Source organism: Solanum tuberosum, unplaced genomic scaffold (genome assembly GCF_000226075.1).
Source record: "Solanum tuberosum cultivar DM 1-3 516 R44 unplaced genomic scaffold, SolTub_3.0 scf00002, whole genome shotgun sequence".
NCBI lineage: Eukaryota > Viridiplantae > Streptophyta > Magnoliopsida > Solanales > Solanaceae > Solanum > Solanum tuberosum.
Genome location: NW_006238928.1, coordinates 3,394,136 through 3,420,298, shown reverse-complemented (window position 1 = coordinate 3,420,298; position 26,163 = coordinate 3,394,136). Strand labels below are relative to the sequence as shown.

Sequence of the window (26,163 nt, the reverse complement as noted above, 5' to 3'; positions counted from 1 at the left end):
AATATTTAAGACATAGATTCTTCAAAAAAAAAAACAATATTAAGAGTATTCTAACATGAACTAGAATACTCTACCTTTTCACAGTAACTTTATCTCGTTCCATACCTTTCTTGTAGGTTTATCATTCAAACTATAAATGTGTGACATTATATAAATACATAAAATAAAACAATTTATCCAAATATTGTATTCATTAAAACAATATAGTACCATACAATACAATACAGTATAGTACAATACAATACAATACAATACAACACAATACAATATATTATGAAACAATACATAACAACCATCCAAATAGACATTGTAATATAGCAAAAATAGAACAATTAAGATCCTTTTTTTCTAGAAAACCCAAATCTTACTGATAGAAAAAAACTCAAAATGATTTCTTTCAAGAAATTCATCAAATAGTTAGTGCACAAAGAGTTTTAACTAACAATACTAAATTATTGTCTGAAAACATGAAAAACCAATGTTAGGATATTCAAATTCTACCAATACCATATGTGCGGCCACTCCCTCCTTCTTTGTTGCCACTGTTTGCACCATTACTAGCTCTGTCGTCATCGCCAACTATACCTCCCATAATTTGTTGAACCTTGTGATGCCAACACCAATTTATGTTGTTCAGAAAACATTCTTACTTTTATTTTTCCTTTGGTGTGAATAATATTCCTATTTTGTTCTTTGTTCCAGGCTCTCCCTCCAAGATTGAAGATTCTGTTTTTCTTTACGGGGAGGAATTTTCTAAAATTCCAACATCCTTTCATTTTAAAATTATTAATGTTGTAAGAATACATAAAATATATATAAAAAATAATTACATTAAATAAAAGATAGTGCAACTACAAAATTAGTCATCAAATAGCTCATAGCTAACAAGTATTTGTTTGATAATTTGTTGTTAATCCATATTATTAAATAATAGTATACAATGATAATGTCTCACCGAAAGCCTACACCCTCAGCATAACTGACACTCGAGAACCATTGGTGTTCCCAAGCGAACCGTTAGTCTGGCTCATTACTCAGCGAAAGACATACTCAAGATAAATGGGAACTCCAAATGCATAAATAACTTTAAAAACTCAACTCCAATAATTGCCTAAACATAATTTAACAAGTTATAGTTAAATATCTCATGACCTCAAAATATTCCAACAACAAGGGAAATAATGAGAGATTCCTCGACCTCTAAACTATCTATGAAGCCTCTACTATCATAGAAGGATTATCGGAACAAGACCCATGAGATCCTAACAACGAAAAAGTGAAAGTGGAACCCTCCGTAAGCAAGGAGGCTCACCAAAGCTAACTAAAACTGCTAGTGGTATCAATTGAGCGTTTGTTGATGACCCTAAATACCTGTATCTGCATCATGAAAGATGTAGACCAAATGACGTCAGTATATTAAATGTACGAGCATGTAAGGGGAATAATGAAACATAACATTAGCTTGAACTAATAAAACGTAATCATACTTAACTCATCTCCACTCACTCAACTCAACTCAAGGACACTAAACTCAAAGATACTAAACTCAACTCAAAGATACTCAACTCAATAATAAAGCAACAATAATAGATGTAATATATGGAAAGCTTCTAAAACAGTATATAATAACTCAATTGTATGTAAAAATACAAAAAATTCCTATTTCGGAGATTCTCTAACCGATAACCATCACTATGAGCTACTAATGATACAACGTCTCACCCACACTGCCAGAACTATCCTATACCTTGTCAGAGTATAGAACATCCTCAACTAAGTGGATCCACTAAGATTTACCCATGTTGGCATACATGGTTTATGAGGAATTTGAGTTGTCTGAACTCATCCTCATATCAGTGCTCAATACTACTCCCAATAATATATAACTCATGCTCCTCAATTTGAGATAATTACTCAAAATATCCTCTTAAAAGAAGTGATGTTAGATGCTTGGGAATACTTAGTTCTCTTATACTCATTTGAAATATGAGTCTGAACTCTCCTCATCCTCATATAAATAATTTTAAAAAACTTCTCAAAATTGGGTTCATGCCGAATTATGGATGTGAACAACTCAATTCAAGGGTTTCAATAACCATATATAGAACTTAATACTTGGAACTCAATAACTCTAGAACTTAAGGACTCAATGATACTACTCATCTCAAGAATACTCGACTCATAGGGTTCATGCGGATTTATGTGCATGAACGACTCAACTCAAGGACCTCCATGTATAACATATAGTAATACCATAATTAGGAAATATAGTTTCAAAAAGGATTAGGAACTCAATACTCAAGAACTCAGAACTCGAAGATACTACTCCTCTCAAGAATACTCAACTCATAGAGTTCATGTGGAATTATGGATATGAACGACTCAACCCAAGGGTCTCAATGACAATATAGAACTCAGGTGTACAACTCTTCTAATTCTCATACTTACTTCCTCAAAACTTAGCTCATGAAAGCTATAGTTGATTTCAAAGGAATTCACAGTTTGACTCAAAGACTTTCTTGAACTTTCCTCTTAACTTTACCTTGAATTCGGAATGTAAATTCAAGAGTTATTATTAGGATATATATAGGATGTCTCAATGATTAATAAAGGCTTAGATAGATAGTAATAAGAAAAGAGTGAAAACACACTTCAATGAAATGTGTACGTGATGAAGAACGGAGGTAAAAGGGGATTGACGCCCCTGACGCACCCTTGGCACACCGCTCCAGCCCTCAATCAGCTGGGGCTGGTTTTGGGTACACTGCAGGCGTACCGCGCCAAGCCTCCTGGCACAATGGGGGAGCGTCGCCCCAGCCAAAACCCAGAAGTTATGCTCATCTGAATTTGACCCAGAACTCAGAAGAACTTATGGATGACTTGAATGAATTTATCTTTAGTTCTTTTTGGAACTTGAGGTGCTACATCTAGTGACCTTAACACCTAAGAAATTTAAAATTTCTCGATAAAATCTAATTCACAAATGAAGAATGGTTCGAGTTTTAGCTCAAAAATATTTTGGGTGTTACAACATCTTCCCTTTGGGATCATTCATCCTCGAATGACGGCTGGACTGGGAATGGAATGGGGTTTACTTTTACCATTTATTCTCACTCCTAAACTTGCCTACTAACATAGGCTGAACTGATTCATACTAAGAGTTGGGCCTCTTTATAGTACATAAGTCAATAATGATGTTGTTTTGAACAAAGTCATGCTATATCTGGAGTTATCTTATCTTAAACAAAGGAAGTATGGGCATAAAGTAAGACTAAGAATACTATGCCTTGGGTAATATGACTGCTAGATGTTAAGCTTAGCAACACTCCTCAACTATGTTCTTCTTTCCTTATTAACATACCTCATTGTTTGCAACTCATAACTCCCACAAGGGTACATGACTACTCTTACCAAGGTCTGAGTCTAATGGTATGCTCTTACTTTATTCAAGCCTAACCCAAAATCCTACGGTTCGGGTTCTATACCTCTATAGGGAATATCATCCAAAGGATATTACTCCTTACCACCACATTCAGCCAACATTGGCTCATATCAAGAACCACCTAATGTTTAACAACACCACATTTGAGCTTAGTACTCTAACAACTCCATGGACTCCTACTAATCAACTCCCTACGAATTTCTCATTCTCTTATCATCTCTAACATGCAGACTAGAACTTCCCGCATTACTACTTGGAACCTACTAAGGGTTCTCATCTAACTATTTCTCATAGTAAAACCTCATCTTCCTCTTCCTCCACATTTATAACCTTAGATGGAATTATCACACCATCACTATCACTACAAGAATATTAACCTTCTTCCTCGAGTATCACTTAACTACTAAAAAGAATCACTGAAAATTTTTAGGGTAAAACAATAATGAACTAAAGTCCTTGCCCCTTATTCTGGAAACTGACCATAGATATGAATCTCTCTAAACTGTATGAGTACAGGTCATGAACACAATTCTGATATTAGAATTAACAAGATTTTTGTAAAGACTAGATTTTGAGGAATACGTTAGAGTATGAATGGATTGATATACCACAGTAACTCTTTCTAAACACATTACTATCTTATTCTCAACACTCTACTCAGTTTCTCATCTTATCATATCCCCCTTAAGTATAAAGCTGACACTTGAAAGCTATGAACCTATTCCATCATCTCTAAACTGGTCTACATCCTCCCTTTACCCTAACATTCAGGAAAAGATTATCTCATGACTACCGAACCATCCATAAGAAGGTACTAAGACCTCTTTCTAAGATGCTTCTCTTAACCTCTTCTCATTGGCTCCTATGGCTGCTTCGTCTAACTCTTTTAGGAAAATATAGCACTTGCACCAGCCTATCCCATATTGGCAGTTTAATTATACTACCTAGGCACACATGAGAAATCATAACCTCAATTGGGACCTCGTCTGGCCACATACAATCTCGGGTGCACCCATTACTACTCTTGTTAATCTAATAACTTGGCCACCTTCATTTCTCTCCTCTCTATAGGTCATAATACCACATTTTCATTGCAAAGTAACACTTTAATTCCTCACCTATCTCAGGTCAAACCTACTAGATTAGTTTTCAAAACTAACACCATCACACTTATGTTGCCATCTTTTGTTCACGCCACTCATCTCAAATTCAACCTTAGTGTCTATTTCCAAACACGGATATCAATATAATTGTTCACTTCTTATACTACTTGCGCCTACTAGAAAAGTCAAGAAACACTCACCAAGCCACTAAGATCTCATGACAAGTAGGAAATCTTTAGCTCTCCGTCCACCTACCTACAGATTACCTTCACCTTTCATTTCATAACTCAAGTACTATTTACTCACTTACTACGCATTATCTCTCAAATAGTTCTATCATCCTCTGAATACCATGGGGTTCTTCTTCCAAAATTCATAAGCCTAGCTTGGGTCTATCACCTCATAAATACTATGCTCTTTTATTCAACACATATATTTAATCTTCTCTAACATGATGACGCATCGATATCGCTCTATTCTAGTTAAAATAACCCTAACTCATCCTGACTCGTAACCATTCCTCTACCTTCTTTCATGAACTCTCTACAACATTATTATTCCTTAGTCTATGTCACGACCTGAGCCGATACCCTGGACGTGTCCGACACTTGAGAAACATTGTTGGTCCCCAAGCGAACCCTCATCCCGGCTGACTACAAGTGGAAGACTAATGCAAGCATATATAAGCATCAAACTGAAAGAAATATTTAAAAACAGTGTAATAAATCTCAAACTCTCTAAATTTACAGAGTATGAAACATTAATTTTAAATAAAACATCTGAAACTGAAAGACTTTCTAAAACTGTCTATCCATGAAGCCTCTACTATACAAAGATGTGTGTTGGGAAAAGACCCACGACTCCTCAAATGAACTACTACTAGCAACTCATAAAACTGGAGTCCTCCAAAAGCAAGGAGACCTCACTCGAAAGTTGACGAGCGGATGAAGTGATCTCAACAGACTCTTTTTGAGGTACATAAGAACTTGTATCTACATCATTAAAAGATACAGGTCGAATGAACTTAGTATCTTGAATGTACGAGTATGTAATATAGTTGAATAACAAATAGCTGAATGAAAGGACTACTGTAGATATAGATATATACTCAATTGAATGTAAAGAAATAAAAGAAGTGAAATCATTAAACTTTACAAAAATACCTACTCATCTAGAAACTCAACATATTAAGTGATATAATAAAAATACACTTTTAACTCTATTTGGGAGATTCTCTGACCGACAACCATCACTGTGAGCTACGTGATGACAAAGCGTCTCGTCCACGCTGCCAGAACTGTCCTATACCTTGTCGAGGTATAGAACACCTCAATTAAATGGATCCACTAAGCTCTTCCCGAAGGCACTTAGGATTCATCTAAAAAGTATGATCATGTACCCAATGTTGGTATACATGGTTTATTAGGAATGTGAGTTGTTTGAACTCATGCTCATATCGGTGCTCAATACTGCTCCAAATAATATATACTCATGCTCAATGTTTAAAAATATACTCTTCCTCTGAATTGACATAATTGCTCAAACTATCCTCTTAAAAGAGGTAACTTTCTAAAATATCTTTGAACTGATAAATTCTTTTTAGAAATCAAAGTTTCTCTTTTTCTCAATGTGAAAACTGATACCTTTTGGAAATATTTAGTTCCCTTATACTCTTACTTAATTCATATTTAAAAATTCTTTCTCAAAAATATATCAAAATCATACTGTAATATGATCATTTATGACTCGCGAAGTTATACTTCATAAACATTGATAACATATCTAGATACCATACTGCTTAAACATTGATGTCATACTCGATTGTCATACTAATCATGGTTTTAAAAAAAATTCTCAAAACTCATCTTTACTTCCTCAAACACTCGGTTTAAACCTCAAATGTTGGCTTTAAAAAGCTTCTCAAGATTTACAACTCAATTCATAGGGTGCATGCGGGATTATGGACATCAATGACTCAGCTCAAGGATACCAATAACAATATAGAAAACTCAATACTCAAAACTCAGGAACTCAGAACTCAACGACACTACTCATCTAAAGAATACCTAATTCATAGGGTTCATGTTGAAATATAGACATGAACGAATCAACTCAAGAATATTAATGCATAACATATAGAAATTCAATAATTAGGAATAGCATTTCAAAAAGAAACAGGAACTCAAGAACTCAAAATCAACTTAGTTAAAGAATACTTAAATCTAGGGATAAAATCCTAGATTACTCTTTCACTGATATGAAAGTAAATGTTGGGCGTGATGACGAACTAGTCCAACTCTATGATGGCCTTATATACCTGGAAGAACAAGGTTCTTGAAAAAATTTGAATAAGAACTTGATTAAAAGCGTTGAAACCATAGCTTGAAGTAGAACAATCAAGAACACCTTTCTTCAGATTCTTGAATTAACTTCTTGAAATCTCTATGGCCAAGAATTGTGATTTTCATTAGTGATTCATAATTGTATGGAGGAATTTGAGTTAGAAAGAATGAAATTCTTGGAGAAAGACTTACCTTGAAGAAGAATCTTGAAAAAAAATTGAAAGACTCTTGAATGGAGTTTTCTACTTTGATTTTTCCTTAGAGTTTTGCCTTAGGGTTTGAGAGAGAAGAGAATGATAGATTAAGAGATGAAAATCTAGTTGTTTTGGGTCTTTAATTAGTCAAGAAAATAGTTTAGAGTTTCCTTAGAGGTAAAAAACAAAAACGACCTTTTTAATGTTTTCCCGTCGGCTAATTTGTCACTACACTGTATCAGGTTACTAAAATGGTCATTACATTTTACTCAAAACTCAGATTGTTGCAAAATTGATGGCGTTGGAAAGAAGATTCAAATACCTTTAATTTGATAAGCTATGGTCCATGTAACTCTTTATATTCTAAGAGATATGGTCGTTTGAAGTTGACCCAAGTAGAATCTTACATCAAAACTTAATCATGAAGGAAACTTTCAACTCAACTTTGTGCTAGGAGTTTCTAGTGACCTTATTTAATATCCAAAATCATTCTCAAACTAAAGAATTTACCTTTACGCATATGGTCAATTTAAGAATTACCCGATACGACCTTACATGTAAATGAAGAATAGTTTGGGTCTTAACTTAGAAATTTTTGGGGTATTACAGTCTATTCATAAAGGAAACTCATCATTTATAACTGACTGGGTACATGATTGCAACAACATAATCAGCCACATCACTACCTCCCTTTCATAAATTACTATACCTCTACATACTTTCCTCTAACTCTGGGTACTTTTACTACTTCTGTTCATAATCTCGTAACTCATACTATCTTTTCGAGTGAACACACAACTGAAGCTCCAAAACACACTTCCTCATAAGGGTCTCACCTGAATAAGGTTATAGAGAAAAGAGTGTATCTTGCTTTCAGCTCAAATGCACGATTCATATGAATATGAGTGCATTCTTTCGAAACTCAATAGTTAACTCACTCACATGCTCCTCTCAAGCCCCTCTACAGTCTCATGACTTCCTCAACATTTTTGCTAAGAATAACTCATCCATAAGGATCTTGGGCTTTACTTCAACCACCTTCAGTATGAGGGGTGGTCCAATTGATATGAGAACGTACGAGTTAGAATAAGTCCTTTATGACATAGTTCTATTGCAAGATTTAGAGTATAGAGAAGGGAAACTTTTCTTAAATGCCTTCAGTCCCTCATTTATAGAAGTGGGGAACTCACAACCATAAACAAGATCCTACCGATACGGCTTCATAAACACCCTAGGACACTTGAACTTTGTGCTCTGATGCCAAGTTTGTCACATCCCGAGCATACACCCTAGGCGTAACTGGCACTCGAGAACCATTATTGGTTCCCAAACAAACCCTTGATCTGGCTCATTACTCAGTGGAAGACTTATTCAAGTAAAATGGGAACTCCAAATGCATAAATAACTTTAAAAACTCAATTTGAACTCAACTCTAGTAATTGTGTGAAAATAAATTAACAAGTTATAGTTAAATGTCTCATGACCTCAAAATATTCCAACAACAAGGGAAATAATGAGAGATTCCTGTTTCTATCATTTAAAATGTAAAACTATTACATGCTAGGGAATACTTAGTTCCCTTATACTCATTTAAAATATGAGTCTCAACTCTCCCCATCCTCATACTCATTTACTCAAGTATTTAAACAAATTGCAAATAATTGTAAAAGACTTCTCAAAATAGGGTTCATGCCAAATTATGGACGTGAACGACTCAATTAAAGGGTTTCAATAACCATATATAGAACTCAATACTCAAAACTCAATAACTCCAGAACTCAAGGACTCAATGATACACTCATCTCAAGAATGCTCAACTCATAGGGTTCATGCGGATTTATGGGCATGAACGACACAAATCAAAGACCTCCATATATAACATGTAGTAATCCCATAATTAGGAAAAATAGTTCCAAAAAGGATTAGGAACTCAATACTCAAGAACTCAGAACTCGAAGATACTATTCCTCTCATAGAGTTCATGTGGAATTATGGAAATGAACGACTCGACTGAAGGGTCTCAATGACAATATAGAACTCAGGTATACAAATATTTTCATTCTCATACTTCTTCCTCAAAACTTAGCTCAAAGTTATAGTTGATTTCAAAGGAATTCACAATTTTACTCAAAGACTTTCTTGAACTTTCCTCTTAACTTTACCTTGAATTTGGAATGTGAATTCAAGAGTTATGATCAAGATATATATGATCTCTTAATTAATAAAGGCTTAAATAGATGGTAATAAAAAGAGAGCGAAAACACGCTTCAATGGAATACATACGGGACGAAGAACGAAGGAGAAAGGGGACTAACGCCCCTAGCACACCCTTGGCGCGCACGCTAGCCCTCAATCAGCTAGGGATGGTTTTGGGCGCACTGCAGGTGCAACAGGGACGCGCCGCCATAGCCCAAAACCCATAAACTATTGAGGAATTTTCTTCTTAATTTCAATCCCTAACTCATCTAGAATCGAATGATTACCTCCTAACTCGTTTAGATTCATAAACCCATCACTAATTCAATAAAATCCCGCTCAAAACTTATCAAGAAAATCACTAATTCTCAAGACCCTCACCTCAAGAACTCAACAAGACTGTATTTTTTAAAGAATGAACATAACCTCAAAAACTTCTCATAAATTTGAATCAATCAATTGCAAAAACGAAATCTAAGGATGAATTTACATGATTGGCGTGTGGGTGAACTAACCCAACACTATGAGAGCTTACATACCTCGAAAGAACTAAGTTCTTGGTGAAATCTTGGATGTATGCTTGGAAACTTAAACTTTTTTCCTCTAGGATCTTCTCTCTAATGCCCTAAACATTTGAGGATGAATGAAACTGATTCTAATCAGTTTGGACCCTTAATTGGGTGAAAATCACGCTAAGACTAGGTGGGAGTAAGGATAGACCCAAAATACCCCTCATTAGTTCAGGTGGAAAGGCCTTAACTAGAGAGGCTGCACTCAAACAGGCATATCTCCCTCATCCAAACTCGGATTTTAGCAAACTTGGCAGCGTTGGAAAGAGGACTCAAAGATTTTAGATTTTATTCCTTATGGGGCACCTAACTCATAATGTGCTAAGAGTTATGGTCGTTTGAAGTTGACCCAAACCTCAAAAAAACTTATGGATGACTTGAATGAATTTCTCTTTATTTATTTTTGGATCTCGAGGTGCTACATCTAGTGACCTTAACACCTAAGAAAATTTAAAATTTCTTGGTAAAATCTTATTCACAAACGAAGAATGGTTCGAGTCTTAGCTCAAAAAATTTTGGGGTGTTATAGATAACTTTTTTTAATCTAATGATGAGATTTTATCAACTTCTAATTCCTATATTTTCTATAGTGGTTTTTTTATAAAACAAAATTGTTGTCTAATAGCTAGCGTAGCATTAACTTACCTTGTTTTTGTGTTTGATATCCCTATTCATGAGGTTGTTCATTGCTTCACCGAGAAACTTTTTTACCTCCCTCTTGGAATAGTTGTTGCTTTTTTATTTCCTTGTTGCAGACTTCCTTTTCAATATGGAACGTTCTGCCTTTCTTTTCATGGAGTGTTTTTTAATAACCCCAACCTTTAGATTAATAAGAAAAATTTAATTAGAATAATGTAAATGTTTGTGTGTCTTAACATGAAAATAAAAGTTAGTGTCATATGGATAGGATGATATTGTTTGCTCTTATGATAGTAATACTACAATCTAACGAGATTTTTGTTAAGAACTAATGATTTTTGAAAGTACAATATTAAACTACACACATTACAAAGTAATTGTATTACTAACTCTCATTTTCTTGATATATCATTGGTTAGAGATTCATTGGTCCTTAATTAGGGTAAAAACTAGTTATATATAAAATTTTAAACAACTAAAGAAAAATATACAATATAAAATCCAAAAAGTTTGAATGTGATAGTATTGTTGTAATTTAGTAGTCCAGTTTGAATAAGAAAATAAAGTTTAATTATTGCCTACACACACAAAACAAATGTTCTGATTCTTGTTTTTCGAGGAATAAGATAAGATAAAATAAGCGATAATATAATTAAGCGGAGGATTCAGGATATTGGTAGTGATCAATAAATCCCAATTTGGAAGCATGGTATAAAGAAAAGAAAATGGCATACATGCAGAGGCGGAGCTAGTGGGGGTTCGTGGGTTCGGACGAACCCATTAACTTTTTGTAGATCCTGTATTTGTACTAGAAAAATAATTAAATATATTTGTATATTAATTTGTGAACCCCTAACAAAATTGACTGACGGTTCTAAAGGAAATTTACAACCCCCAAACTCTTAATCCTGGCTCAAAGAATAAATACATCATAAAAAATTGTATTTACCATGTCAAATACTTCATTTCACATTGTCTCTTTTCAGCTAGCCATCCACGTAGCATCTCCTTGTATTTACGGTTAAGACGGTCATTAATTGGTTCTTGTGTAGGATTTGTATTAACCGCATGTGGTTTATAAATGGTGTAACAGTAAGCTTCACCTTTAGAAGATTCAATTTTTATGCTAACATTACGTAAAATTGATCTTTTCTTCTTCTCAACAATCATGTTTTCGGATACTCTTAAAGTAAAGAAAACTCAAGAATAATAGTTGAGAAGTAATGCGGTTTGAGGCTTGAAATATTGAGGCATATATATAGATAATTAAATTGAGAAGATGAAACTAATAAGATATAATTGCTTTTAGAAAAAAAAAATACAATATTTGGTCAATATACTTATTTATTATCTGTAGATGGTGACTCTTTTAGAAAAAAAAATCACGATATTTGGATATATGGTCAATACTTATTTATTATTTGTAGAAGGTTGCTCTTTTAGGGGAAAAAATCATGAATTTTGGATATTTGGTCAATACTTATTTATTGTTTGTTGAAGGCGGAATGGTCGAGGAAACCCTTCTACTTATCGTGATTTGACTAAGCCTATGTGACATTTAATTTTGCTGAGACGGATAAAATGTGTGGTGACACATATTTAAAAGCGAGTGAACACAAAAGTTTGAACTAAACAATATTTAAAAAAATTATAGGAGTGGGGGTTTGGGGGGGCATATTATAGCAAAATAAAAAAAAAAGAATTAAAAATAATTTGTTTTTTTTAACTATAATATAAACAAAAGGCGTAATAAATAAATATGTCATGTAACTTGACCTCGGTTTGCATCTATGCTCTCCAACTTTTGGTGCGCACAAATAGACACATAATTTTTTATGAAGTTGAACAGATAAATACATGAATCCTACGTTGCATAATACACCTAGGATACCGCATCGGGCATGATTTAACATGTATGACGCCAAGTAGCTAGCAAAATACTATATAGGCGGAAAGGAGTGGGGAGTGATGGTTCAAGGTGGGATAGTCAAGTGATGGGAATTGGGGATGTTGGGTGACTGCGGAGGGACAATGAATTTGAAATGTCACTTATGAAACTTATTTTACCTTATTTTTATCAGAAAAATCATTTTAAGGAGTTTGTTGACAATATGTGTTCAATCAAAAGGATTTAAATCTCTCTCTCTGACTTATTTTAATTTTGATTTCATCTTAATTCTACTTATCTTCAAGCTACACCTCCCACCATTTTCTATCTTTCTTTCTTTCTTTCTTCACCTCTCATCCTCACCCTCACCCCCACATCAAGTTGAGCCCTCCTCCATTTTCTTTCTTTTCTTTTTCTTCTTCGGCCAAATTCCTTTTTTCCAATGATTTTTTAAAAGTTATTGATAACAAAACTAATTATTTTTCTAAGAAAAATCAAAATTTTGAAGGTATCATCAATTAATTTATCTCCTTTTCATATAACTTCAAAATTAGAAATGATAATTTTGAAATCAATGAATTTCTCGAAAATTGAAAGAATTCGATTAAAATTTGAATTAAAAAACTAAATGATACCTACTAATCATCTTGAAATCTAATGATTTATCAAATTGTTCAAAGTATAAAGAAAATTATATATAGTTTTAAAATTGAAGAGTGTTAAACTAATAGTAGTTAAAAAAGAAGGTGGAGTAGTGGTAAAATGGTGACAATTAAAGTGAGGAGCTTCAATGGAGATGACAATGAATTTTTGAGAAAGAAAAAGAAAAAATAATAAGGACAAAAAGTTAAAATAATAAGAAAAACAAGAAAATATATTTTATAACAAAATACTTGTAAAAATAAAATTATATTCGTTATTTTAGGCTGTTCACGCTCTTTAAGAGAGTGCATAACATCTCTATGCCAAGTGAACAAAAAATGATGTAATAATATCAGTTCAAGATTGTTTATGGAGCAATATCAGGTGTCTCTTTATGTCTTTTCTCATTTATTTACTTATCTATAGAGGTCATATAGTTACAAAGAAAAAATTTAATATGGTTGAGGCACAACCAACAATAGTTGTGTGTGGCTCCATTCAATTTTTGACACTTGGATTTGTGGGCCCATTTTAACACCACACACTCTCTCACCTTATTTTTCCCCAAATTCCCCCCTTTTCCCTCCAAATTATTTTAGCTCTTCTCTGTTCAATATTCCTCTCTTTTTCACATTTTGTTTTTTAATTCTTTGTTCTCTTTATTAATTAGTAACTTGATTAGCTCTTTCTTTCCCATTAATCATTTTTGTCCCTCAACTAAATCAATTTAAAAAATTGCCACCTCTCAACCAATTCAATTAAAACATAATTATTCCTCGTAGCCTTAGAAAAAAAATCTTTGAAAATTTTCATTTTACATCTCAAAAAATTGAATCAAATCCCTAGGATACCTTTTAAAGATAAATTTTGAGTGAGAAATTCACACACACTTTATATTTGTATTAAGAAGTATTCACTGAATATCGAAAATCGAACTAAATAAAAATCTAGTCAAATTGAATATTTCTTTTACTTTAATTTATTTTTAAAAAAATTGATATAATCAGTTTTAGTATTAAAGTAAAAATAAATCGAAAAACCACCTATGCTTAAAGAATTTGACACAATGCTTAATTTATTTTCAAGAATCAATCGGTTCCATATAATTTTAAATTAACTATTCATTATATTATTATTATAATAATAATAATAATATCATTTAGCCTTAATATTATTAGAATTCATTTTTCGTGTCTTTACGTACATTCAGTTATAATATATATTTCCAGCATATTTCTATTAAGTATTTAAAAAAATTATAACTTAAATTAAGAAAAATAACGGATACTCTCTATTAAGAGAATGACTATAAATATATGAACTAAAACAAAATTAAAATAACAATGATTATAAATATATGAACTAAAACAGAATTAAAGAAAAATGGAAAACTAAATTTGAATTAATTTGTTTTTTTAGGTGCTAGAAATTGAGAAAACACTAAATATTTTTTAGTTAATTTGATATTATTAAAAATATTGAATGATATGAGGATTTTAAATACTCACTCCTAAAACATTTTTTTTAGTTATTGTGATAAAAAAAAATGTTTATTAATTCTTTTATTCAATATATCAACATCTTAAGAAAATGAAGTTAAAAAATATTTATTAGGAGTAAGAAAATAAGAAAATGAATGAAAAGAAGGTTGAGTAGGAGAGAGATGATAAAAAGGTAAAGAAGTAAACACAGTATCCAAGTGTCAATTAATCAATGGAGGGTCACACAACTATTGTTGGTTGGGTCTCTATCATTGTAAATTTTTTCTAGTTACAAACACTGCAATTCAGATATTTACTCTAATGTAACCAATTAAATTTTTCTGAACTCACTGTTTCTTAGATAAGAAATTTCAGAAATGGACAAAAAATGCACCAAGATATACACCATTATTCTTATAACTAAATAATTTAATTTGATTTTAAAAAAAAGGCAAGAGATAATGCTTAAGAAGAAAAGATCACTTAAACCTATGCTATCAATACATGTATTTGATTGAACATGTGCCAAAATTTCACCTATTGAATTAAACAATGGCAAAAGATGTTTGCAGTACACATGGAAAATTAGTTCAGTTCTTCGAAAGTATTGTTTTGATTTTTTGATGATCGCTATTTTTTCTCATTTATAAAGATGTCAATCTCTCCTTCTGTTTTTGTTGTGACTAGAGTAATAGAAAGAATGTCGAACAAGACGTGATGGATATTTTCCTTGTTCATCAGACATACTTTCATTGGAAACTTATTAATGAATTCTTCCTCTCTTATTTTATGTCTCATAAGGAATACATCAAATATTTGTTTAATCTTAGTTGAAGTTTTGATCATTACTGGCTGCATACATGTGAAAAATTGGCATGTTGGGAGCTAATAAGATGTGCAGGGTATACTCCAAATATATCATGAGCCAAAAAATAGAAAAAATTGACTTGCATTCAATGTGTTTCATGCTCTGAGGAAAAGCAAGTGAGGTTGTTCTTCAGCGAGTTTATGATTTTTCACTTCGACCACCTGGTAAAAGACGGAATTTTCATTTACGAGAAAAACAGATTGACTTAAGTTACAACAGAAATTTAGTTTTTACCTGAAAGCCAACCTTTTGATAAAGCTTTTGTGCAGGTCCGTTGTTTGTATGTACATGCACGAACACCTTTTCTGCACCTATCACACAAACAACAGATTTAGTCTTTTGGTGATTGATCATTGATTCTACAACTGTTGCATCCTAATTGCTTACCATTTTCTTTCGCCAATCTAATAGCAAAATGCAACATGTTTCTTGCAACACCTTGCCTTCGAGAAGATTTGGAAACACATAAATTTGCAATATAACCATATCTATTGGAGGATCTTCTCTCAATGTTGCTCAAATCAGGGGAATTCACCCTTCCCTGTGGAATTGAAGACATTTCAAATTTTTGCGGGAAATTATTACTTATTTGTCAGATTTATTTACACCAAAATACCCCAGGAAAAGCCTCTCCATGTGACAAGTGTCTGATGATCAAATCTAGTGTCCCAACGACACTCTTAAGTACTGTATGTCTGATAATTTTATCTTCTGCCCGCACCTGTTGATGTCAACAGTACATATCAGATATGATGATTTTTTCTTAATGAACTAAAACAAGTTTGAAGCTAATTGTCTTGCAAGAGTTGAAGAAAAATAATACTCCCTCTGTTTTTAAAAAAATGACCTCATTTCCTTTTTAGTCTGTTTAAAAAAAAATGACCTCTTTCTTTTTTTGGTAACATTATAATTTCAGTTTTCCATGTGGCATGTTTAAGACCACAAGAGTAAAGGACAATTTTATACATTTGACATAACTTTAATTTAAGACCACAAGATTCAAAAAATCTTCTTTATTTTTTTAAACTCCGTGTCAAGTCAAACTAGACCATTCTTTGTGAAACAGAGGGAGTATTACGTGAAGGTAAATTTCTGTTAACAGATTTATACCGCAACAATGCAGGTGCATCTCTGCCCAATTAGTGCTTTGCATCTTCTTTTCAAGGCATTAAACTCCTGTATAGTGGAACTATGAGATATTATGCACTGCGCATACGTTTTTCATGTAACACTTGTAAATTAACCAGTTGAGTACCTGCTCTGCATATTTCCTTTTATAGTTATTGATGTATCTGAATTATCAAAGAAAACGGTTAAAGAAAACGAGTAACCATCCAATCCGACCCATTAGATATGGGTTGGATAACCAATGTTTTCTCAAAATGGATCAAATATGGATATTATCCACTAAAAATGGTAATGGCATAATAATAATACCATTATCGCACAAGAATAGTCATAACATGATGGATCTTATTAATTAAGGTAGGATATAAAGAATTCATATAGCCAATCCCGACTAGTTTAGGGGTGATCAGAGGCGAGTTGATTGATTCATTTATAAGCATACTTTTCAAGTGAAGAAATGAGAAAACAGGGTACATACCGATCATTCTGGCGATCTTCCCAGTGAGATTCAGCTCGCAGCCATGCTGCTGTCTGTCAATTATTGAAGCTAAACATACAGAAAACACAACCTATTGGATCTTAAATTATGAAGAATGATACTAACCCAATATTCTTCATCAAGCACTGCTTCATGTGCCATGAACTGACCAAACTGAAGTCGATTTTCCTGATCCAACACTTGTTCATCCGACAGCTGCAATCGATCAGAATGGAGATTCGATGTGTATGTTGATTCAGTCTCAGATTGTGGAATGGGATATCGCAATTCTCTAAATACTTGTTTCTTCCCCGTGCTTGAGGAATTGGGATTCAGTGACCTGCAATGAAGTAATAACACACATGTTGATCTTTACTATATATAGATACCCAATCATAGATGAGCTTACTGACATTATCCAGGAAGCAGAAACACTCTCATGTTTGGTGAGATTTGCCATTTTAGAGAAAGAATTTGTGAGGTAACCACTAGCCATTGTTGACATTCTCTTCTAAAGTTAGGATCTTTCTTGATTCTTGAGCACCAAACAGAGAGCACAACTCTATAAAAGTAATTATGGACAATTTCCTTTTTGGTCTTATTTTATTTTTCTCTTTTTGTCTCACTTTCTACCTTCAACTTCTCTTATCACACTTGCATAAAAGTATATGCAATCACAAGTGTGGATAAAAGAGGAGAGAGACAGAGGACTTTATCAATTAGCACACTTGTATTAGTTAATTGATTTTTACTTTGTTATTTGCAAATTAAAGGGTGGTTTCATAGGGTGTATAAAAATAGTGATGAACATGGTGTATTAATATTGTTGATTGAAAATATGTATCAAATAAAATATTAATAATAAATAAAGTTAATATATATATTATTATTTTTTAATGCACTCTACCAAACTTTCCTCTCAACTAAGAGGTTTTGTCAGTGTGCTAGTAAATTTTGGATTATCCTTGTGCAATTTTTTTATTTTTGGTTTCTTTGGATTGTCCTTACGCAAAAAAAAATAATTCTCACTCACCATTTAGTATTTATATTAGAGTTGGACTAAATTTGAATTTGAGCACCGAAAAGTCCCATTTGAGAGGTAAACTGTTTCCTAACAATAACGATTTCATACCTAAGGGTACTCAAACTCAAAATATCTGATTAAAGATGAATGCGTACTTATCAATTCACCATAACCTTGTTACGCAAATTTGAGCTGTGGAGCACATGGGTTTGGAAAGGAAGCCGTTAGAGGCTATAATAATTAGGTGAAGGTATGTATATCATTGTCATCCATATCCATCTATAGCAGCCACCCAATTGCTTCCTTGTCCTCCTCACGTTTCATTTAAATATCTTAATACAAAATTGGGATCACAGATTTTAGATTACCTTTTTTTTTTTTTTTTTTTCTTTTTTCTTTTTTCCCACTCGGTGTCCGGAGTTCACATTGGAGCTCCGACTAACTTTGGATTGCGCTCTGCAAGGCCCATTTAAGGGTGGCGCTCCCAACAAGAATTTTTCCATATCCAGGGCTCGAACCCGAGACCTCTGGTTAAGGGTGAAGCACTCCCATCAGTGCACCACGTCAACCCATGTTGATATGCTACCTTTTTCTTTTTTAAAACAATAGACTTGCTAAGTTGTCAATTTATTGGCATATATATTATGTGTCCACATGAATTATTTTTCTCATCACTTGTGATCTATATAGTAGGGTGTAGTTTACACGTATTGTCTTTCTTTCATGAGGATAATGTTCAATCATGTTCATTATGTCATCGTTACTAATTCAGGACTTATTTAATTATTTCTCAGCCAATTGCTAGAACATTTATCAATATCATATTTTACCAACTTGTACTAGTTCATGCCTCTTTTCCACTAAACGCTATCACACTTTTTTTTTTTTTATGAATATGATTTTATTTTTTATAATTTTTAAATTTTTTAAATAAACTTATTAAAATAAAATAAAAATATCTAATTTTAATCTAAAAAAATTATTTAAGTATTGAATTGGTGTAAAATCTTAGATTTAATAAAAAAACTTATATATCTACAAACGCCTTATGATTACTAACCATGAAGCATCCCAAATAAAAATCACATGGTGGCTACTAGACAGCACTTGGCACTCTGTAACAAGTACTCCCTCTGTTTTTAATTACTTATTCACTTTTGAATCGACATGCCTATTAAGAAAATAATGATGTACATAGTAAGTTTACTATTTTACCCCTATTAATTATGAAATTGATGAATTAAAAATTAAAGATTTTCAAGAAGTTTTACTGTAAGTTTTAGATCGTCCATGTGGACCGATCCGATCCAAGAAGTTGTCTGAGAAGAGATGAGAATTAATTATCTCTTTTAAAATTAAAAAAAGGAATAGTAATGAAACTGAAAAACTTATCAACCCCTCTTGATAAAAGAATTTATTCCTTTATAGAAAAAGTGATAACATGAACAATAAAAAAAAAAAGAGAACAAAAAACCGAAAGAAAATGACTTGAAGAACTTTTTTTTGTCTGAAGATCAACGAAGGTGTGAAACACAAATATACATTTAGTTTGTGAATCAAACTTTGTTTTCTAGTGATTCAAAGAGAGACTTTGGAGCAATCATGTGAAAGTAGAAAAATCAAAGACTTCCGCTGCAAATACAAGGTACTCAACTCTCCGATTTTGCTCTATATATATTACAATGGTATCGGAGCCATTGATGTAAAGAATGACAGATCAAAACTTTACCTTCAAATTCTTCTTGGGTTTTGTTTTTTAAATAGAAAGAAGACTAACGACTTGAAAAAGATTAGATTTTTTTTCGTGCTTTTTTTGGATTTGAAGAAGATGTAGTAGTAAATAAAATATAAAGGAGGAATATATATATTTTTTTCTTTTTCTACTATATAGAAATGCCAAACCATGGATGACCAAGGGTAGTCAAGTAATTTCACTCAATTGTAAAAGTAAGTAAAATCTGGAATATGGAAAAATCTGAAAAAAAATTAAAGGGAACGAAATCTGGAAAAATCTACCATCTCTCTCACAAGTATAATAGAAACACACTCTCTTCCAAATTTTCAAGGTTGGGTTCTTTTGACTTCTCTCATTCTACGAACTCTCTCTCAACATGGGTTTTGCAATCTCAGGTAAGTTTTGACCACAAATTTTTCACAACGTTCATTTACTTCCTTTTTGTTGCTTTTTTTGGTTTTTAATCTCTGCTTTGAAACTCTGAAAGACTACTCTTTTAGTTCTCTTCATCTACTCTTTTGGGTGTTTCAATTTTAGTTAGTTTTTCTTTCAATCTTTGCTTAAATTTCATCGCTAAAATTCTTGGTTTATGTCACTATTGTCCCGTCTAATCTCTCTAAGTTTAATTCTTTTTTTAAATTTAATTTGATGAGTATTTGTCCTTGTAATTATATTTAGCTCCACTCATATTAAAGAAAAAACAGTTCGGGAGATCATATATTGGGGAAAATCAGCTCTTAAAGAGTTTGAATTTAGTAAAATTATGAAAGTTTATGTGGAAGAATTTTGTACCGAAAGAGTATTTTGATAGCTTGGATAGTGAAAAAATTCAATCTTGTCAAAATCTATTACTCACACCAAGCTGGTGTTGTTACCAAAAAAAGACCTTATCAAAATCAATTACTCACACCAACCTGGCGTTGTTACCAAAAAAAAAATCTTATTCAAAGCTACTCAGACTTAAGACCTATAAGTCTTAGTAACTTTATCAATAAGGTGTTTTCCAAAGTCATTCATGGTAGAATGGAGAAAGTACTATCAAAACTGATTTTTCCTAATCAGTCTAGATTTTTGATGGGTAGAAGCATTATTGAAAATGTATTATTAACTCAAGAGATTGTTACGGATATTAGGAAGAGAGGAAAACCAACCAATGTTATTATAAAGCTTGACATGGCTAAGGCTTATGATAGGGTCTCATGGATCTACCTCGTCAAAGTTTTGTCAAATATGGGTTTCTCAAATCAGTTCATTGACATGGTATGGAGGTTGATTGCTAATAACTGGTACTCCATTTTATTTAATGGACAACCAAAAGGCTTTTTTTCACTCTACTAGAGGGGTAAAACAAGGGGATCCTCTATCCCCTGCTTTGTTTATACCATCTGCAGAAATATTATCTAGAGCTCTAAATTCACTATTTGAAAATCATAACTTTGTGGGTTAAGGAATGCCTACGTGGAGTCAGAACATCAACCATATAGCGTATGCAGATGACACTATCATTTTCTCATCTGCAGAGGAAGGGTCTCTAAAGCAAATAATGAGGGTTATTAAAGATTATGAAACATTCTCACGGCAACTGATTAATAAGGAAAAAAGTTGCTTTTATATGTTTCATAAAGTGGAGGCTAGACTGGTGGAGAAAGTTGAGCAGATTATTGGTTTCTCCAAGGGAAACTTTCCTTTCAATATTTGGGTTGTCCAGTCTTTCACAATAGGAAAAGAAAGGACTATTACAATAATATGATAAAGAAAGTTAAGGACAAATTGCAAAATTGGAGAGGAAAACTTTTATCTTTTGTAGGTGTTGTGCTTATTGAAAGTGTGCTTCAAAGTACTCCTATATACTTGCTATTTGTAGTTGTCCCTACTAAGTACACTATTAATGAGATCGACAAGATCTTTGCTAGATATTTTTGGAGCACAAAGGAAGAAGGTAGAAGTAGGCATTGGGTATCTTCGTCAAAGTTGTGCCTACCAAAAAGAAGAGGGTGGATTAGGCTTTAGATTTCTTCATGATATTTCTAAAGCACTATTTGCTAAACTCTGGTGGAGGTTCAAAATTATCTCTTCTTTATGGTCAAATTTAATGTGGAATAATATTGTAAGAAATTTAAACCAACAGATGTGTTGTGGAAAAATGGATCTCAAATATGGAAGAAAATGATTGAGGCGAGAGATGAAATAGATGGGAATATCTGGTGGGAGCCAATAAGTGGTACTTCTGACACTTGGGAGGATAACTGGACTAGTTTGGGAGATATAAAATCAACTCATCCAGATTTTATAAGAGCTCCTAATATTGAAGAGTTGAATTTTTTTCACGGATTCAAGTGGATGGAATAGAGAAAAGGTTCACCAATACCTTCCTAAATTAGTTGCTAAACAAGCTCAAAAGAAACTTCAATATGAATATCTTCCTGAGCTTTCTAATCATCCTTGGTAGATGAAAACTAGTTCTAGAAAGTTTTCAGTGGGCAGTGCTTGGGAAGAGATCAGACAGAAAGGTCATGAGAAGGAAGAATATGTTTCTATTTGGAGTATAGGGATCCCTTATAAAATTTGTTTCTTGTTGTGGAGGTTGTGGAAATACAAAATTCCCGTGGATGAAGTGTTAAAGACGTTGAAGATAAACCTGGTTTCTAGGTGTAGATATTGTGAAAAAGCTCAAGAGGAAACAATGGTTCATCTCTTTATCAATGGAGAATTTGCAAGATCAATTTGGAAATATTATGCAAATGCTATAGGGCTACAAGGTCCTTTCATTCAGGTTCATCAAGCAATAAAGAAGTGGTGGGACATAAGGCATTGTGCAAAACTTACCCCTATTCTTCAAGTTGGCCCTGCTTTTATTTGTTGGCAATTGTGGAAAAGAAGGAATACTATAGAGCATGGGGAATATGACGAAGTGGAAGGTGATTCAAGAGATTAATAGTAACCTAGTCAAACTAGTGAAACTAAAGTACCCTTGGATAAATGTCATTCCTAACCAGTGGCCTCAACTGGTTCAGTACTTTGAACAATACAGACCCCTAATAAAATCACAGGTGGTGATTTGGAGAAAACCTGAAATAGGATGGTTAAAATGTAACATAGATGGGGCTTGTAGAGGCAATCCCGGTGAGAGATCTGCAGCCTTTTGTATTAGGGATGTTGATGGTAATTTAGTATATGTTGAAGCTAAAAGACTTTGGATCACAAATAGCATCCATGCAGAGGCAAGAGCCATTCAAGGAGGTATTCAACACTGTATTGAACAGCAGAGAGTATCGATCTTGATAGAATCAGATTCTTTGGCCATAATCAATATGACAGAAGGAAAATGGGAAGCCCCTTGGGAGATCAGGATGGAGATTACTAGTATCAATTTCTGGAGGAAAAAGGGGCTAGTGCATTTTTCTCACATTCTTAGGGAAGGCAATGCACTAGCAGATTTTTTAGCTAATAAAGTTTTTAATTTTGCAGGTACAGAAACAGTTCAATATCAGAATTTTCAATCATTACCATCAGAGGCAAGGAAACTTCTCAACATTGATAAACAACAACTACCACAACTAAGATTCAGCTCATACAGAAATAGAGAACCAGATTGAAGATTAAAGATCATATAATTAAGGGGTAGGTCTGTAGGTCTAAAACCAAATCAAGAAAACCCCATTCACTTATTTCAAAAGATGCAATACCAACATGTTTCAGCAAACAAAAAGATCCAACAACAACTTGTACTAAGAGTTTACCTAGACTAATTTGTGATCTGAACTAAAAATAAATAAATTATTAATGGTAGTATCAGTTTCTTATGAAGCTCAGCCCATTGTAAGGTATTTATTATGATGGATTGCAAGTTAAATTAGTGTTACATCTGATGGTATGTAAGTTTATAGTCAAAGAGTCAGAATTAGCGAACACCAAACATTCAAACGAACTGGTTTAAGTTTCTTCAACTTGGGTGTTGATTCTGTAGCGTCTGGTGAGAGCTTAGAGACCGCTAACTTTGGAATCACCCCAGGAAACCAGATTTAAATCTTGAATTTGGTAAAGCTTAGATATGAGTTTGAGCTAAAAATTGATGGCGATTAGATCAAAAATTTGAAGAGATACTACAGGCACTACCTTGTTGTCGCCCCAAATTTGCTGACGGGGAGCTACAATAGCTCAGGCGTCAAATTTCCTTTTTCTATTTTGGTCTTCCCTTTTCATTTTGGTTTTTGTGCTTTTGTTTTGATTTTTCGTATTTTATTTTTAGGTGGGGCAGCCCATCAATTTTGTTTTTAAAAAATAATAATTAAGGAACGCAAGAGGTGAACATTAAACAAACTCAGTAGAAAGAAAAACAGAAAAAATAGAAGAGAAGAACCTAATAAACTTATCTTTTCTTAACTTGTAATATGTATAGGGGTGGCAATTTCAGTTCATATTAATGACATGAGTCTATTTTGCTCATATTTAATGACTTGGATCACTCATATTTTAATGTGCAACTTTCACATATAGCAAACATAAAAATCATATTTATATGTTATAGCTATAGTTTGCATAATTGCATTCCATAGCAAAGATAAATATGTATATTTCGCTATACATATACAAAAGAAAGCAGTTGTATAATATGTTTCTGTTTCGGTATACATATACAAAAGATCAATTGTATAATATGTGTTTTGTATAAAGCGAGAAAGAGAGAAAGACAAAGGAAAACTAGGCAAGGGAAGATCGTATTTGTATAATCATAAGTGTATAGGACGAAAATATATGCATTTGTATATACAATTTTCTCTCGCTTTATACAAAGGAAAAATGCATAAGTACTCCCCCAGCCTATGCCCAAAATCCCTGAGACACACCTAACCTTTACTAAGGTCCTATTACCCGAACTTATTTTTTTATTAATTTTTTACCATTTTTTGGCCTACGTGGCTAAGTCCGTGACTTCACCTATGTTAGGCGCGTGGGTGCAGTTTTTAGACAACACTGACCAATAAAAATTGGTCACATGTTAAAATAAACTTTATTGTTCTTTATTGTTCTTCATCTTTAACTAAGTTGTCTTCTTCTTTATTGTTCTTCATCTTTAGAAAAAAAAAAACCTCTATTATAATTATCATTCAAGTTAAATTGCTCCTTTCTTCGAAAAGGTAAAGTTAAATTTTAATATATTCTTTATATTTACACCTTTTTATGTCGATTGTTAGTTCTAATTTTAAATTTCTTTCACAATTTTTATGTATAAATGTTAGGGTTATGACAAAATCCGAGTTGAATAAGTTGTGTATGGATGAGAATGATTCAATGATCAATGCGGAAGTGCGATGCAAGCATGGAATCTTATTGCAACTGCAGACGTCTTGGTCAGATCGCAATCTCGGAAGATGATTTTGGTCTTGTCTTCACTTATGAGGCCACAAACTGTAATTTTTTTAGATGGAGAGACAAGGAGAGAGTCAATGAAAGATCTCGATTTATTCTAACGAAATTGGTGAATAGGATTAAGGAGTTAGAAGAAAAATATGAGCGTGTGAATATGCAATTGGAACAGCTTGATAATTCCAACATTGAACAGTCAAAACAAGAAAAAATTCCTTTGGATAAAGGTGAAAGTCTTCAAAATCGTTATGAAAATCTCAACATCAATCAAAGGAGAAGGGTCGTGATGTAAAAGAAATGGATGATTTGAAAGAGAAGAAGATGAAAGGGATGAAAATGAAGAAAAATGATGAAGGCTGTCGTTGTTTTGGAAAATTCCTTTGTTGTTTGATGATTTGTTTTGTTGTTACATTTGTTAGCTTTCTAACCCAAGTTGGTAGGTTGAAGGATCAAATAAAATTGCCATAATTTTTTGTGGTATTGAAACCTTTATTTGTTCTACCATAATGAAAATTTGAATTTGTTTGTGTTTGAAATTGTCTTAATTCTCTATTTGCCATGATTTGTTTGTGTTTGAAATTGTAAAATGAAGTAAATCAAGAGGTATTAATCACAGTACCTATTCTCCCAACAAAGCTACACAAAAATAACACAAAACACATTGCATAAGTACCCAAAATTGCAGTACCTATTCTTGACAAAATAAAAAACAAAGCTTCACATAAATAATACAAGTCACATTGCATAAGTGCCTAGAATTTCATTACTTAAGAGCAAATTTTCAGTACAAAGTTGATTCTAAAAGTGAACTTAAAAGAAATTAAAGTTTTCACATTGCATAAGTACCCATAATTTTAGTACTATTTCATACATACATATAACAAAAAATAGGAAATAGTTGTTTTTCCTTCAAACATGAAACAAAATAGTACTTATAGTGGCCACCAAAACAGTACTAAGAAAACACCATTGATATCAACATTATAGTTTCCATGGGTCTCAAGGATGTGAAGAGGAGGAAGCATTTGGGTTTGAAAGCCTTGATTGATCTCTAATCTGCTGGAGCC

General features: G+C 32.9%; 1 protein-coding gene and 1 long non-coding RNA gene across 2 annotated transcripts; one reads left to right on the top strand and one right to left on the bottom strand.

The window, feature by feature from the left end:
- Positions 1–15,066: 15,066 nt before the first annotated feature.
- LOC102598874 (uncharacterized) lies at positions 15,067–17,755 on the bottom strand. Its single transcript, XM_006338057.2, has 9 exons — positions 17,384–17,755; positions 17,097–17,310; positions 16,971–17,023; positions 16,620–16,656; positions 16,475–16,540; positions 15,981–16,085; positions 15,752–15,905; positions 15,599–15,675; positions 15,067–15,525 (listed from the first exon to the last, which is right to left on the bottom strand). The coding sequence occupies exons 1-9, from the start codon at positions 17,473–17,475 to the stop codon at positions 15,460–15,462; spliced, it is 864 nt and encodes a 287-aa protein (XP_006338119.1). The 5' UTR covers positions 17,476–17,755; the 3' UTR covers positions 15,067–15,459.
- Positions 17,756–19,997: 2,242 nt separating this feature from the next.
- LOC102598657 (uncharacterized) lies at positions 19,998–25,582 on the top strand. The gene is made up of 2 exons (XR_001474865.1): positions 19,998–20,124; positions 24,970–25,582. It is a non-coding gene; the product is annotated as an uncharacterized lncRNA (long non-coding RNA).
- Positions 25,583–26,163: the final 581 nt, after the last annotated feature.

Coding starts and splice junctions, on each gene's coding strand:
- LOC102598874 (XM_006338057.2), bottom strand. CDS start 17,475: ATGTCAACAATGGCTAGTGGTTACCTCACAAATTCTTTCTCTAAAATG. Junction 15,676..15,751: donor TAGATTGGCGAAAGAAAATG/GTAAGCAATTAG, acceptor TTTGTGTGATAG/GTGCAGAAAAGGTGTTCGTG. Junction 15,526..15,598: donor ATCAAAAGGTTGGCTTTCAG/GTAAAAACTAAA, acceptor GTCTTTTACCAG/GTGGTCGAAGTGAAAAATCA.